Here is a 13,505-nt window from a genome sequence, read left to right as displayed (position 1 = left end):
AATGAAATGATCCAACTCAGACACAATAGATTCAACTGGTGTTTAAACAGATGTTCATACATGAATTTGAAAGAGCAACATTGAAGAAATGACAAAACCTTTCTAAATATATAACCTTCACAGGATAAATGTTTAAAAAATTTAAAGATTTTAAATCACACCACATTCTGTGCTTTCTGTGCTTTTTCTTACAGATACTGTGAGTATTCATGAATAAACTCCAAAGTAGCATGTCTATAATTAGGTTAACCACCTCCAGGAAACTAACTCTACTCCAGTCCAGTAGGTGGCAGTAATGCTGACTTGAAAAGAAGAAGTCTGAACCACTAATACTGCTCCTAACAGTGTCTGCTGAAAACGCTATCACTAAAGCAAGTATGGCCACAGCCCGTACAGTAGTTTCTTAATATTTATGTCTAATTTCAACAGGTTTATTCCTAGTAGATAGCCAGGCCAGTTAACAGTGGAGTAGAAATTAGTAAGCTGTTTTCACAGCGGTTAGTGTTAAGTTCAGTGGTTAGCTGGATGATACAGTAGAGCTAGGTTAATTGCTAGCTTAGCCAGCTTCTGGTGTGCTAGCTAAACATTACTTAGTTCAGTATAAAAGTCTGGCGAGGTAAATTAAGTTGATCAGAGAGAGAGATAACAATTCATCATCGATAGATGAGGGTGAGTGTATCATTTGAAACGGGCCTATGTGATCATGTAAACACCGCTAGGGTTCATAGTACGTTAGAAATCCCACAGCAAAGTAATGACAGCGATACTCTGCAGTCTATATCAGTTCAACTTTATAATGCAGCCATATATTCTTTAGCCTAAATGACAGTAGTGGAGCCTTGCAGCGAAACTGTCGTATCTCGTGTCTCTACAGTTGTAATATTGTTCTGTAACATAACTAGATGGATTCTTTGTTCGGCTGGTCTCTGATCAGTGTCTTTGTCTCATAGTATGGCGCTCAAGTCAGGAGAGGACCGTCTGAAAGAGATGGAGGCTGAAATGGCTCTGTGAGTACAACTGCTTTAAATAGTCTCTAAACCCAATTCATTAAAAAAAAAAAAAACAAAGTTTCTAACTTATCCAAGTAAGACCTTGTCACAGTTGCATAGAGAGAAAATCCGGTGGGACCACCACCAACACCCTCAGGTGCAGTTTGTTGGCATAAGACAGTTAGGACCATAACCATAATGTTACTTAAATTACCAGTGTGTGACACACCTCGTGTGACCATACACAGCTGTCAGGCACAACTGCTGCAGCAGCAGTGTTTAACCAGTCGCATAGATATACAGTTGCAAGAAAAAGTATGTGAACCCTTTGGAATTTCAGGGTTTTCTGCATTAATTTCTCCTAAAATGTGATCTGATCTTCATCTAAGTCAAGGGTATTGACAGATATAATGTGCCTAAAATAACAATTTTTTTATCTTTCATGTCTTTACTGAACACACTCATTCAACATTCAAAATGGTAGTGGAAAACGTAAGTGAACCCTTGGAATTAATAGCTGGTTGACCCCCCCTTGGCAGCAATAACCTCAACCAAGTGCTTCCTGTAGCTGTGGACCATACCTGCACATTGTTCAGGATGAATTTTAGCCCATTCTTCCTGGCAGAGCTGCTTTAGCTCTGTCATATTCTTTGGATGTCTCATGTGTATGGCTCTCTTCAAATCATTCCATAGCATCTCTATTGGATTGAGGTCTGGGCTCTGACTTGGCCACTCCAAAAGGTGGATTTTGTTGTTCTGAAGCCATTCTGTTGTGGAATTGCTCCAGTGTTTTGGTTTGTCCTGTTGCATCACCCAACTTCTAAAGAGTTTCAGCTGACATACAGACATTCTCACATTATCCTGAAGAATTTTTTGATACACTTGGGAATTTATTTTCCCCTCAATGATTGCAAGCTGGCCCAAATCATGATGTTTCCTCCACCATACTTTACGGTTGGGATGATGTTTTCATGATGATATGCAGTGCCCTTTTTATGCCAGATGTAGTGCTGCGTGTTCTTTCCAAATAGTTCAATCTTAGTTTCGTCAGTCCACAAAACATTTTGCCAATACCGCTGTGGAGTGTCAATGTGCTCTTTCGCAAACTTCAGGCGTGCAGCAATGTTGTTTTTAGTAAGCAGCAGCTTCCTTCATGGTGTCCTGCTATAGACACCCTGCTTGCTCAATGTTTTACGTACTGTAGACTCATGAACACAGATGTTAGCCAGCTCCAGTGACACCTTCAAATCTTTGGCTGTCACTCTGGGTTGTTTCTTTACCTCATTGATGAGTCTTTGTTGTGTTCTTGGGGTCATTTTGACTGGGCACCCACTTCTCGGTAGAGTAGCCACAGTCCCAAAGTGTCTCCATTTGTAGATTGTTTGCCTGACTGGTGACTGGTGAATTTCTAAAGTCTTTGAAATGACTTTATAACCCTTTCCAGCTTTATGTAAACAACAATTCTTGATCGTAGATTCTCTGAAAAAACCATGCCATTGCCTTAGATGAAGATCAGATCACATTTTAGGAGAAATTAATGCAGAAAACCCTGAAATTCCAAAGGGTTCACATACTTTTTCTTGCAACTGTAGAAGCAGCAAACCTCAAGTAACACATAAATCCATGAGTGTACTGAACACAACAGTATAGCAACCTGGTCCAGCTGCCAAATAAATACATACAAACACACAGTTCCATATTGTATTATCAGAGCCAGTGTGACATTCACCTTGGGAAATATATCACTGGGGTTTAACTTTATGTTAGCAGCTGGCAGGTTGATTTGGAGCAGACTCCATGTTTGTCTACTGATTGTCTGATGGGGAAAATAGTATGCATCAGAATGACAGCTGAATTTGAACCTAAATAAAAGCAATTTGACTGGCTCCCTCTGCTCTGAGCAGTGCAGCCACTGTACACTGTGTGACAGAGGAGGAGGATGGACAGACCCAAACACATTAAATGTTTTAGTTGTCAGATAATCTAGAAAACATTAAAAAAAAAAAAGTTGTTGACTGTTAAGAGTAAGATAATTTTGGTGTTGCAGAGTTTGTGCTGTGTCAACAGAAAATTAATTGCCAGCAATTTTTATAGTTGAATCAAATGTGTGTTTTAGCCTGTACATCTGTAATATTTTCTGCAGATGGACTGCTGCACAGCTCCACTAGACTGAGTGGATACACCATAGGCAATATCATTCTTTGTTTCTCCCTTCATGTTTTATTAGTTAAATGTATTTTCATCAGTTGGTGTCTCCAGCTCGGATGAAACAGTCCAGATGGGAATCAATTAGTAGATTCTAAAAATCAGTCTATCTGTATGCTTTTTTTGCTGTAGTTTTGAGCAGGAGGTTCTTGGTGGTCCAGTACCAGTATCAGGGAGTACACCTGTTATGGAGGCTGTACCTGTAGCTCTGGCTGTCCCAGCAGTTCCAGTGGTGCGACCCATTATAGGCACCAACACCTATAGACAGGTTTGTACTAATCTAATGATACCTGGATTGAAATGAACTATCCAAACCACTTTTTGTTATAGAGTCATAAATTTATAGAAATAGATGCATCTTCTATCTGAATGTTAAAGGTCAATTTGACAGCTCAGGCCAAATACAAAAGTGGAAGACATGGTGTGTGTCTCTCTCACCCACATTCTGTCTCTTCTCTCTCAGGTCCAGCAGACATTAGAGGCTAGAGCTGCTAGTTTTGTTGGTCCTCCACCACCGGCTTTTGTGGGACCAGGTGAACATAAATTCTCACACACATGCACTTAGAAGGGTTTGACAGTATTATACTTTAGAGCTGCACAATGAATACAATTGACTGCGATACTGACGTTTAAAATGCATGGTCCGTTTGTAGAAAACCGCTGCATATCAAATCAGGCACTTCTTTAACCCTCCCGATGCCCTTCATATTCTGTATACTTTTTTCTTCTTACTATTATTCAAAAACAAAAGATAACACTTCAGAATAACGAATGTCATGCACAACAACAAATCCTACTACACACACACACACACACACACACACACACACACACACACACACACACACACACACACACGCACACATTTTGATCCCGAGGACAACAAGAGGGTTAAGGAACAGCCAGCCACCAGGGGGCGAACACAATGTTTTTGCTTCACTTTTGGGGAACTGTCTTGCTACAGTGTGGGGACCCTGCAGCAGAGTAGGCGCGAAAAAAACAGAAAGGAGACAAGTAAAACAAAAATCAACTGTTGGGCCCAGGAGCAAAAAGCCAGTCCCTCAAAACAGAGCACTACCTGTTGTTTGGATATATTTCAGATTGTGGGCAAGTGATGAGAAACACCACATGAAAAAGACCACAGACAGTAGGATGAAAGCATGAAGCTAAGTGGGGTAACCTCACTTATGTTACCTCGAGGATTGCCCCCTAAACCTCAACTATTCAATGTATCTGTTGGGAAATCCCTGTTTCGACTCCAAAATGTCAGTAGATGAGATGATTTTGGTAGATGACTGAATCGATGAATAGACATATACATATGTTTAAACAACAAAATCATGTTTATTATCATTGCAATGTCTAGAAAACACGTTTGTTTGTGTGTTTTTTAAATAAACACAGTACTTCCAAGTGCATTTCAGAAGAGTGGTAAAATGGTAAATAAAATATACTTGATGAGGTGATACCGGAGACTTGAATTGCTTCCGTGACATGCAAATTCTTTGTTGCATAATTTGCACACAACCGTGCTCTTACCTAAACTTCCAGTTTTTTAAACTGAAACTTTCCATCCACCGGGCCAAGCAACGCAGTCTCATCTGTTTCATCCATCACGTTTGTCGTTAGCCTTCCCCTACGCTTTGCCGCTTTCCACATGGGGCTTTGTTGTCTGACATCACTCAACGCATCTGGTGCATAGTTATGATTGGTATGCCAGAAACTGAAAGGAACTTTCTCAGGTGCACTGAGAAACGTTTACGTGTTGTCTAAAGTACGATTAAATGCGTTATTTTTTTAATGTGTTATTTTTTCTGTAATTAATTAATCGAAATTAACACCTTAAAGTCCCAGCCCTAGTGCTTACATTTTATATTACAATTTAAGAATCTAGAGAACATATGACAAGTCTTCATGGCTTGGCAGAATTAATGTGCACTCTTCATCTGAGAAATAAGGTGCACGCACCTTTTATGCACACGCACTCCGCAACTCCGATTAAGTAAACACTGACTCAACTTACCGACATCTTAACCACCGTCGTAGTACCGTCTAACACAGATCGAGGCAGCCAGGGTTTTTCAACCCTGACTTTCCTTGATAACCCTGAGTTAATTCAGAGTAGGTTAAACCTTCGTAGTACAGGCCTCTGTACACACAGATGTATACACTCTAATTCCACAGTAATTTACACTGACTGTATCTGTTCCAGTCCCTCCAGTGCGTCCTCCCCCTCCTCCCATGATGAGACCAGCTTTCGTCCCCCACATCCTGCAGAGACCTGGTAAGGTTACCAGTCCACTACTAGTTTACTGGTTTGTTCATTAGTACCAGTTTTTCCCCTTTAAATAGTTTCAGCAGAAATCTTATGATAATTTAATACTATTATTCACTAATATGACGTGATGTGCGTGTGTGTGTCTGGGTAGTGAGAGGAGTCATCAAAATACATGTAAACTAAAAATATATGAATTAATGCGTATGTATGTAATAGTACATACACATGTACAGTTAATGTCAAAATTATTAGCCCCCCTTATGAAATCAAATAAAAGCCTTATCCTTCCAATGAAATAGGCCATAACCTTAAGTGTTTATAGTTTGTGTGTGTCCGCAAGAACAAAGACAACATCTGTATAAGGGCAAATGAACATTTTTATTGATTTGCTGAACTCAAACAAGAAAAAAGCAAAAAATGCAATGGTCAAAATTATTAGCCCCCATGTGATTTTGTGCTTTCAAAACAAATTAACTGGAAACCACACCTGAGCAATCAATTAGCACTGAACCTTATTTAAGTGACTTCAAGAAGCAGAGTTAGTATCACTTGACCACTTGAATGAAAGTGATACTCCAGGGTTGCTCTATAATCTTCGTAAGAAGCAATATCATCATGCCAAAAAGCAAAGAAATCAGTCTGGACCTCAGACAGAAGATAGTGGATCTTCATCTTCAGGGGGAAAGATATACCGCCATTTCCAAGCGTTTCATGGTTTCTAGAACAGCTGTGCGTTGCATCATTGCAAAGCACAAAGAAACTAAGTCTATTAAAAATAAACCTGGCCGTGGTAGAAAATGCAAGATTTCCAGAACTTTGCAGCAAAAAATAATCAGAGATGTCAACAAGAATCCCCAGACCTCTGCAAAGATGATTGTTGCTGAACTGGCCTCCTCTGGACTTGATGTTTCACGCAAGACTGTTGTAATGGTTCTTCATCGTGGTGGACTTCGTGGTCATCGTCCAAGAAAAACCCCATTGCTCTCACAGCGGCATATTAAAGCCCGACTGAAATTTGCCAGAGACAATCTGAAACATAAGGGTGAGTTTTTCCTTTGGTCTGATGAAACCAAACTTGAGCTGTTTGGGCATATGGATGCTGCTTTTGTTTGGCGAAGGAAGGGCGAGGCCTTCAACCCTAAAAATACTGTCCCCACAGTGAAGCACGGTGGTGGCAACATAATGCTGTGGGGCTGTTTTGCTGCTTCAGGGACAGGAAACCTTGTTTGAGTGCATGGGACCATGAAAAAAGAGGATTATGTGGGTATTTTGAAGGCTAACATCAAGACATCTGCAGCCAGTCTAGGGTTGGGTCGTCGCTGGGTCTTCCAACAAGACAATGACCCGAAGCATACATCAAAGTTAGTCAAAAACTTTTTGAAAGACACCAAAATCAAGGTTCTGGAGTGGCCCTCTCAGAGCCCTGATCTCAATCCTATCGAGAATCTGTGGAGGGAGCTCAAGGTTCGGGTCCATGCTCGGAGACCAAGCAATTTGCATGATCTTGAACAATTTGCCAAGGAAGAATGGGCTAAAATCCCTCAGGAGACATGTGCCAACTTAGTTAGAAACTACCAGAAGAGGTTGTCATCAGTTTTGGATCAGAAAGGCTACACTATTGACTATTAGTTGTCAGAGGGCTAATAATTTTGACCATTGCATTTTTTGCTTTTTTCTTGTTTGAGTTCAGCAAACCAATAAAAATGTTCATTTGACCTTATACAGATGTTGTCTTTGTTCTTGCGGACACACACAAACCATAAACACTTAAGGTTATGGCCCATTTCATTGGAAGGATAAGGGTTTTATTTGATTTCATAAGGGGGTCTAATAATTTTGACCTTAACTGTACTTCTCTGAAGACTCTTCTGATGTGATTGAACAGTTAACTCACATAACACACACATATGCGTGTGTGACTGAATATTTCAGATACGGAGATTGGTAGTCTTGTTTCTTACACAGGCTGTTTATTTGTAAATTCATTTAAAATGCTGTTTGATTTCAGATCAGGTCTTTTTCACAAAGACTATCAGTATTCCTGTCATATCCGTAGGGGTCGACCGATGTGTTTTTTTCAGGGCCAATAGCAATACCAATTATTAGTAATCAAGAGACTGATAACTGATATTTGGAACCAATATACATTTGCAGTTAAAATGAAGATATTTGTGTCAACATTTAGAATAACACAAAGTCCAACACAAAACTGAAATGCCTTTAAGCATATGTTTAATTAAAACAGAACTTTTCAACATTATTCTAAAACAAAAAGTGTAGCAATATTCCTGAACTGAAAATACAAATAAATAGATAAATAAACAATATATCAGTCATTATCTGCATCAGTTGGAAAGTCTCTCCTTATTCGACTCAAAATGTCAGACGAGTTGTTACACACACAGCACTGCAGGAGCAACAGAGCAACAGAGTGACAGGTCTGGTCTTAAAATGACCAAACCACAAAACTAACTGTGATGGAGGTAGAGACTTGATGAAAATGGAGGGCAGAGCAACACCAGAGTGCACAGTGCGAAACAGGGCGACTCTTTTTTTTTGTCCACGGTGAGTCTCTCTGCTTTGTGTCAGGTGAGTTCTGCCTGCTGAAGACTGTGTGACCGTCATGGGAATGCGCACAGCTTAAGTGGAAATCAGCGGTGTTATGGATAGTTAAAATGGGCTGAGGGTCAGCACCCCTGCAGGAGAGGCACTCTGCAGTGTGGTAGGAATTCATAACTGAACTATGAACAAGACGCCAATTTTATGTCTACTGTATACATTTTGTAGCAGCAGTTACAAGAGACTTCACTGAATACACGCTCACTCGGAACAGACAGATACTGCTTAACAGATACCTGTATATCACTTTGACAAAGGGCATTATTCAGGCACTTTTGGTGGACAGCCTGTCATCATATTAACAGATCATCTGCTGCCTTACTTTGGAAGCGCTGCTCCGCTCATTCACCACACCTGCTCCAGTCTGCAAACGCGTACCTCTGTGTTGATAGGCCATTGCTCGTGACATGTAACCAATCAGATAGTGCTGTGGGTAGGACATTGCTCAGGTATAATCGGATAAAGGAAAAAATAACAATGACGATTTTTGTACAAATGCTAAATATAGGTTCCGATAATCGGCCAGGCCGATTATTTGGTTGGCCCCTAATATCCATACACTGACTTGGAACATATTCCTAAAGTTACTCACAGTATGTTTATGTATTGTCATATTTGCTGGCTATAACATCATCTTTCACAGATCGACACTGGCAGTTATTTTTGTGATAATTTATGAGTAGCACGAGACAGTTTGACTGTGTGGGAGCAGTTGTAGGTTAAAGTTAAAATGTATCTATGTTTTGACATATGAATTACATGAACATGAAGTACATGAAGAGTGGAAATTGTGGGAGTTAAAATTTGAAGGGCTGGAGCTTATGGTGAGTCACCCAAACCCACTCTAGGTATAATGTTGTAGAGAAAAACAGTTAACAAAGAAAAAGCGCATGAGCCAATTTACAGTGACTACAGTAAGTGCAGTTTATTATTATTATTATATTCTGGTCCACTCATTACTATGTGTGTTGATGTCCTAACATGTGCTGTTAGGTGGTCAGAGGCTGCAGATGATGCGTGGTCCTCCGATAGCACCTCCTCTGCCCCGGCCTCCACCGCCTCCTCCCATGATGCTCCCTCCTTCCCTGCAGGGCCAGGCCCCTCAGGGTCCCTCTCAGCCCATCCAGCACATGGCTGCTACTCCTCAGGTCAGAGCTCAGAGAGACTGTATTGGTTTACTGTTTACCACATCAGTCTGTCTGCATAATACAGGTTAATGTCTTACTGTGATATTATCAGCAGGTATCTCTCCTATTTAAAGGAATGATCCCGGGGTGAACTTCATTCCTCTTTTGTGTCAACACCACTAATTATTTTCCATAGGAATTATCTTGTGATCTACATTGCATCTTAAGCTCTTGTGTCTCTCTGTGTCTGTCTGTTCGTCTCACTCAGGTCAGCGACATGGTCTCAATGGTGTCAGCCCCGGCCACAAGACAGGGAGGTCCACCTCCTCTCAAACCGACACAGTCAATCATCCAGGCAGCTCCGACCGTGTACTCTGCTCCTCCTGCCCCTGTTGGACATAAGAGAATTGATGTTAGAGCACAGAGACAAGCCAGAATGGTATTTGCATTTTGATTGATATTTTACAAAATATTCAGAGTCAGTGTATAATATTGTATGTGAAATAGGGTGGGGCTTTGGTTGCAGCGTCAGGTTGGCTCTTCATGAACCATTCTGTCTGATTTGGCTCTTTCAGGAGGAACTGGCAGCTCGGGTAGCAGAGCAGCAGGCAGCAGTGATAGCAGCAGGTCTACTGGACAAGAAGGAGAGTGAGGACAGCAGCACCGTCATTGGACCCAGCATGCCTGAGCCTGAGCCCCCCCACACTGAGGTACAATTAAGCAGCAATATGCTTCATGCTGTTAGCTCTGAGATTCCCCTCATACTGTGCCTGTACAAAGGATGGGAAGTGCACTATACTGCCAGAATTATGTGGACATGTGAACATGACAGCCACAAGTGATAGTTGAACATGTCATTTGAAAGACATGGGCATTAAATGTTGTTTCACAGCTACAAGTCTTCTGGGAATGCCACCAAATTTTGGAACCTACCCCAAAATTTCAGAGACTGTGCCTGTAACAAGAAAAAACGGTACCTGTAGCTGTAGGCCCACCACTTCTCACCTGTGATGATCCTCGATATAAAGGATGGATCATCTCGGGCCTGTTGACGGAGACTGGCAAAACCATCAAATATATATAAAAATATAACTTTACATGTTAAAAGAGTTAACTCCTTTACTTTCACATGTTTTTGGTGTAAATGATTAATGGGAACAGAAATCTTTGGAATTTGCAGTATTGATCAAGAACTGAGAACCTGGACACAAACACCTGCTGCAGTGTAAACAACACAGCACTTGCCCAGGTCAAACTGTGTCCACTAAAGTGGTTGGTTTTGTCACTGACAGGCTCAGATTGTTATAGTAAGTGTCTGACAACATTATGGATAGGATTCCTACAGAAACCTTTTTATTAACCAGAAACATTCCTTTTTATCTCAACCAGAGTCCACTGACAAAACTGTAATTTTACCAAGCACAACAATGGAGCTGCTGGAATGCCACTGCCTCCATCTGTTGGTTTGTTAGTTACTGTGTGGTAGTTTTACTTATGTAAATGATCTGAATACTGAAAGTCACACAACGCAAACAAACTAACAGATGGAAGCTCCTGTGTTCTGCTCAGTATACTTACTGTTTTTGACAATGGTAGTTGTCTGGTAGTGATTGCTGAGTACACTGTTCTTGTTCAATACTGCACCAATTCACCAAAAATCATTTACATGGGAAAACAAGGTCCAGGTTCAAAAATACCAGTTATCCTTTCAATACATTATTTCTTCAAAATCTTTTCCACTGGACATTTGGGCCACTGATATTTTCATCTACAACAACACATGATACCTGCCAAAAGTTGGCACATAACACAAACTGTGGTCAGCACACCCTCAGCTGTGGCTGCTCAGTCTGTGTAAAAGCAGTCAGATAGAAAACTAGTGGAGCTGGCTAACCAGCTGTGTGACTGACTGCTGTTGAGGTTGACTGAGACTGTGGCTGTAGCCATGTCTGTTATTTCAGCTGTGACACATTAGTGTAAACGGGGTGTAGCGCAGACTACATGGAGCAGTACCCATATCCACAGCCACAGCTTCAGCCAGTGCAGCCAGGCAGATCAGCCTCTGCTGATCGCAGCTGGATGTTAACTGTCACTGCTCAGCCTGAAAGGAGCAATAAGAAATGCATCATGTAAAGTATCACATAATCTGTGCATTGGACTGGACCAACACGCTGTTTTTGTGGACCGGGGGAAACACAGAATTACTTTGTAATTTTTTTCTGTCAGCACTGTGAAATTGTAGGACCAGGGATATATAAGCAAAGACATCATATGACTTGTGTATGTGTTTGTTCCAGCCTGTGGAAAGTGCTACAGAGGACAAAAAGAAAGCAAAGGTGGAGAAGGTGAAGAAGTGTATCCGTACTGCAGCAGGGACCAGCTGGGAGGACCCCAGTCTGTTGGAGTGGGAGTCAGGTACAAACTGAAGGACTGTGAAAAACTCCTCTGTTAAACAGTCTGTGACCTTTAAGACAAAGTGTGATGTTTCTTGAATAAGAATCCCTGACCATAACATTTCAGCATTTTGTCAATCGTTTCCTGGCAAAGGGAACATTTTCTGTAGTTTTTACCTGTACTGCTGGGCCTGTGGTTTCATTTGTAGTCCATCACTCATTTATCAGCACTTGGTGGACTGTGTGTAGAGGAGGTTTATGCTTAAGTAGAACATAAGAGGTACATTATCTTTTTGTCACTGTGGTGTTTTTCTGTTTTGTGTTCAGTTGATTATGATGACACACAAGTTGGATATCACTTAGCTCAGCTGCTGCTGCTTCCTTCATAGTATCCAACAAAGTGGCTGCCCCATGTTTACTAAAAACAAAAATGTATAAAATGAGACCGGTATGTTTTAATGGTGATTTTAATGTTTTTTTGTTGTTTACCTGCTGCAGGATGAAGGTAAAGTTGTCTGACTCTGACACTTTTCATGAGTCTGTGTTGTCTCCTTGTTGCAGATGATTTCCGTATATTCTGTGGTGATCTTGGTAATGAGGTCAATGATGACATACTGGCTAGAGCCTTCAGCAGATACCCGTCTTTCCTCAAAGCAAAGGTTGGTTTTCTGTAATCACTTAACACACTAACGACTTCAAAGAAAACTGCACAAACTTTGTAGTTTTTGTCATCATTCCCACAGGCCCAAGAACATGAATTACACTGAATATAACATATATTTACGTTTACATGTATTTTTACTAATCAGATAGCCCTGTCATATTATCCTGGCTAATGTGAGACATCCTGTATCTGATCATGAAGGACTGACTAACTGCTAATCATTCAGGTGAATTCCACTACTGTATATCAATAGGAATGTGAGTAAAACAGGAGGCAGTACTTGAAAAACATGATAAGCCATCAACCCAGATGTAGAATGAATTTTACTAATCTATTCACAACCATGTGTCAGCAGACAACAGTAATGCTGAACTGAGGGACAGTTTAACCAAACTTGGTCATAGACACTGACATGAACACAGACTCTTATTCACTCAATAATATTTGCCTTATCACTATGTTTGTGTGTTTGTCTGTGTGTGTGTCATGAACATGTGAAAACATCACAAAATCACATCAGGTGGTGAGAGACAAACGAACAGGAAAGACCAAAGGCTACGGCTTCGTCAGCTTCAAAGATCCAAACGACTACGTCAGAGCCATGAGAGAGATGAACGGTCAGTCTCATCACAGACACTAAACCTCTGTCACCTGCCTCATGTTTGCACATGGTTACTGTTACAGTTGGATGATCTCTCATATAGAAATGGAGTTGTCTTACTGACAGCCTTTTATTTGTCCATGCATTCACATTCCTTCCCGGGGGGGAAGTCTGCCTGGCACTCATTAACTGCAGCCTCTGTGATTCCCTCCCTCTCTCTCTGTGTGTTTGTCCAGGGAAGTATGTCGGCAGTCGTCCCATCAAACTGAGGAAGAGCATGTGGAAGGACCGCAACATTGAAGTGGTTCGTAAGAAACAGAAAGAGAAGAAGAAACTGGGCCTGAGATAGTTTTTACAAGTAGGACTGTGTGTGTTGTGTTGAGTTCCCTGGTGGACGGGCACTAGTGAGAGCATGACTCTTAAATTGAATTTGTCCAGTCAGGAGATGTCATGAGATTGTCCAAGTGGTATTGCTTTTTCTTCAATAAAACCATCAATTCTAAATTGTTGATGTGGCTCATTCTTCTGGATGTGTGTACATGAATATATTGTTCTTACTGCCTCCTTGTGGACAGGAGGACCACTGTTTCCTCTCAGATTGTGTCAATTTAAAGATATTTAGAGGACTG

At 41.0% G+C, this 13,505-nt stretch overlaps 1 protein-coding gene across 3 annotated transcripts; it reads left to right on the top strand.

Annotated features, from left to right (window-relative positions):
- The first annotated feature begins 288 nt into the window (after positions 1–288).
- Positions 289–13,380, top strand: rbm42 (RNA binding motif protein 42). 3 transcript variants are annotated; one of them, XM_018680755.2, is made up of 12 exons: positions 289–375; positions 951–1,007; positions 3,327–3,462; positions 3,658–3,727; positions 5,407–5,478; positions 9,085–9,239; positions 9,487–9,657; positions 9,794–9,928; positions 11,516–11,633; positions 12,173–12,270; positions 12,796–12,892; positions 13,113–13,380. In XM_018680755.2, exons 2-12 carry the CDS (start codon positions 952–954, stop codon positions 13,223–13,225), a joined length of 1,221 nt encoding a protein of 406 aa, XP_018536271.1. In that variant the 5' UTR covers positions 289–375; position 951; the 3' UTR covers positions 13,226–13,380. The 3 variants fall into 3 exon arrangements, with proteins under 3 accessions (XP_018536271.1, XP_018536273.1, XP_018536272.1); XM_018680757.1 differs by having other exon boundaries at positions 353–371; XM_018680756.2 differs by lacking the exon at positions 289–375 and adding an exon at positions 387–669.
- The last annotated feature ends 125 nt before the right edge of the window (positions 13,381–13,505 follow it).

This window comes from Lates calcarifer, linkage group LG15 (genome assembly GCF_001640805.2).
Source record: "Lates calcarifer isolate ASB-BC8 linkage group LG15, TLL_Latcal_v3, whole genome shotgun sequence".
Lineage (NCBI taxonomy): Eukaryota > Metazoa > Chordata > Actinopteri > Centropomidae > Lates > Lates calcarifer.
Note: the sequence above shows the minus strand (reverse complement) of the source record. Positions and strands in the feature narration are given on the sequence as shown.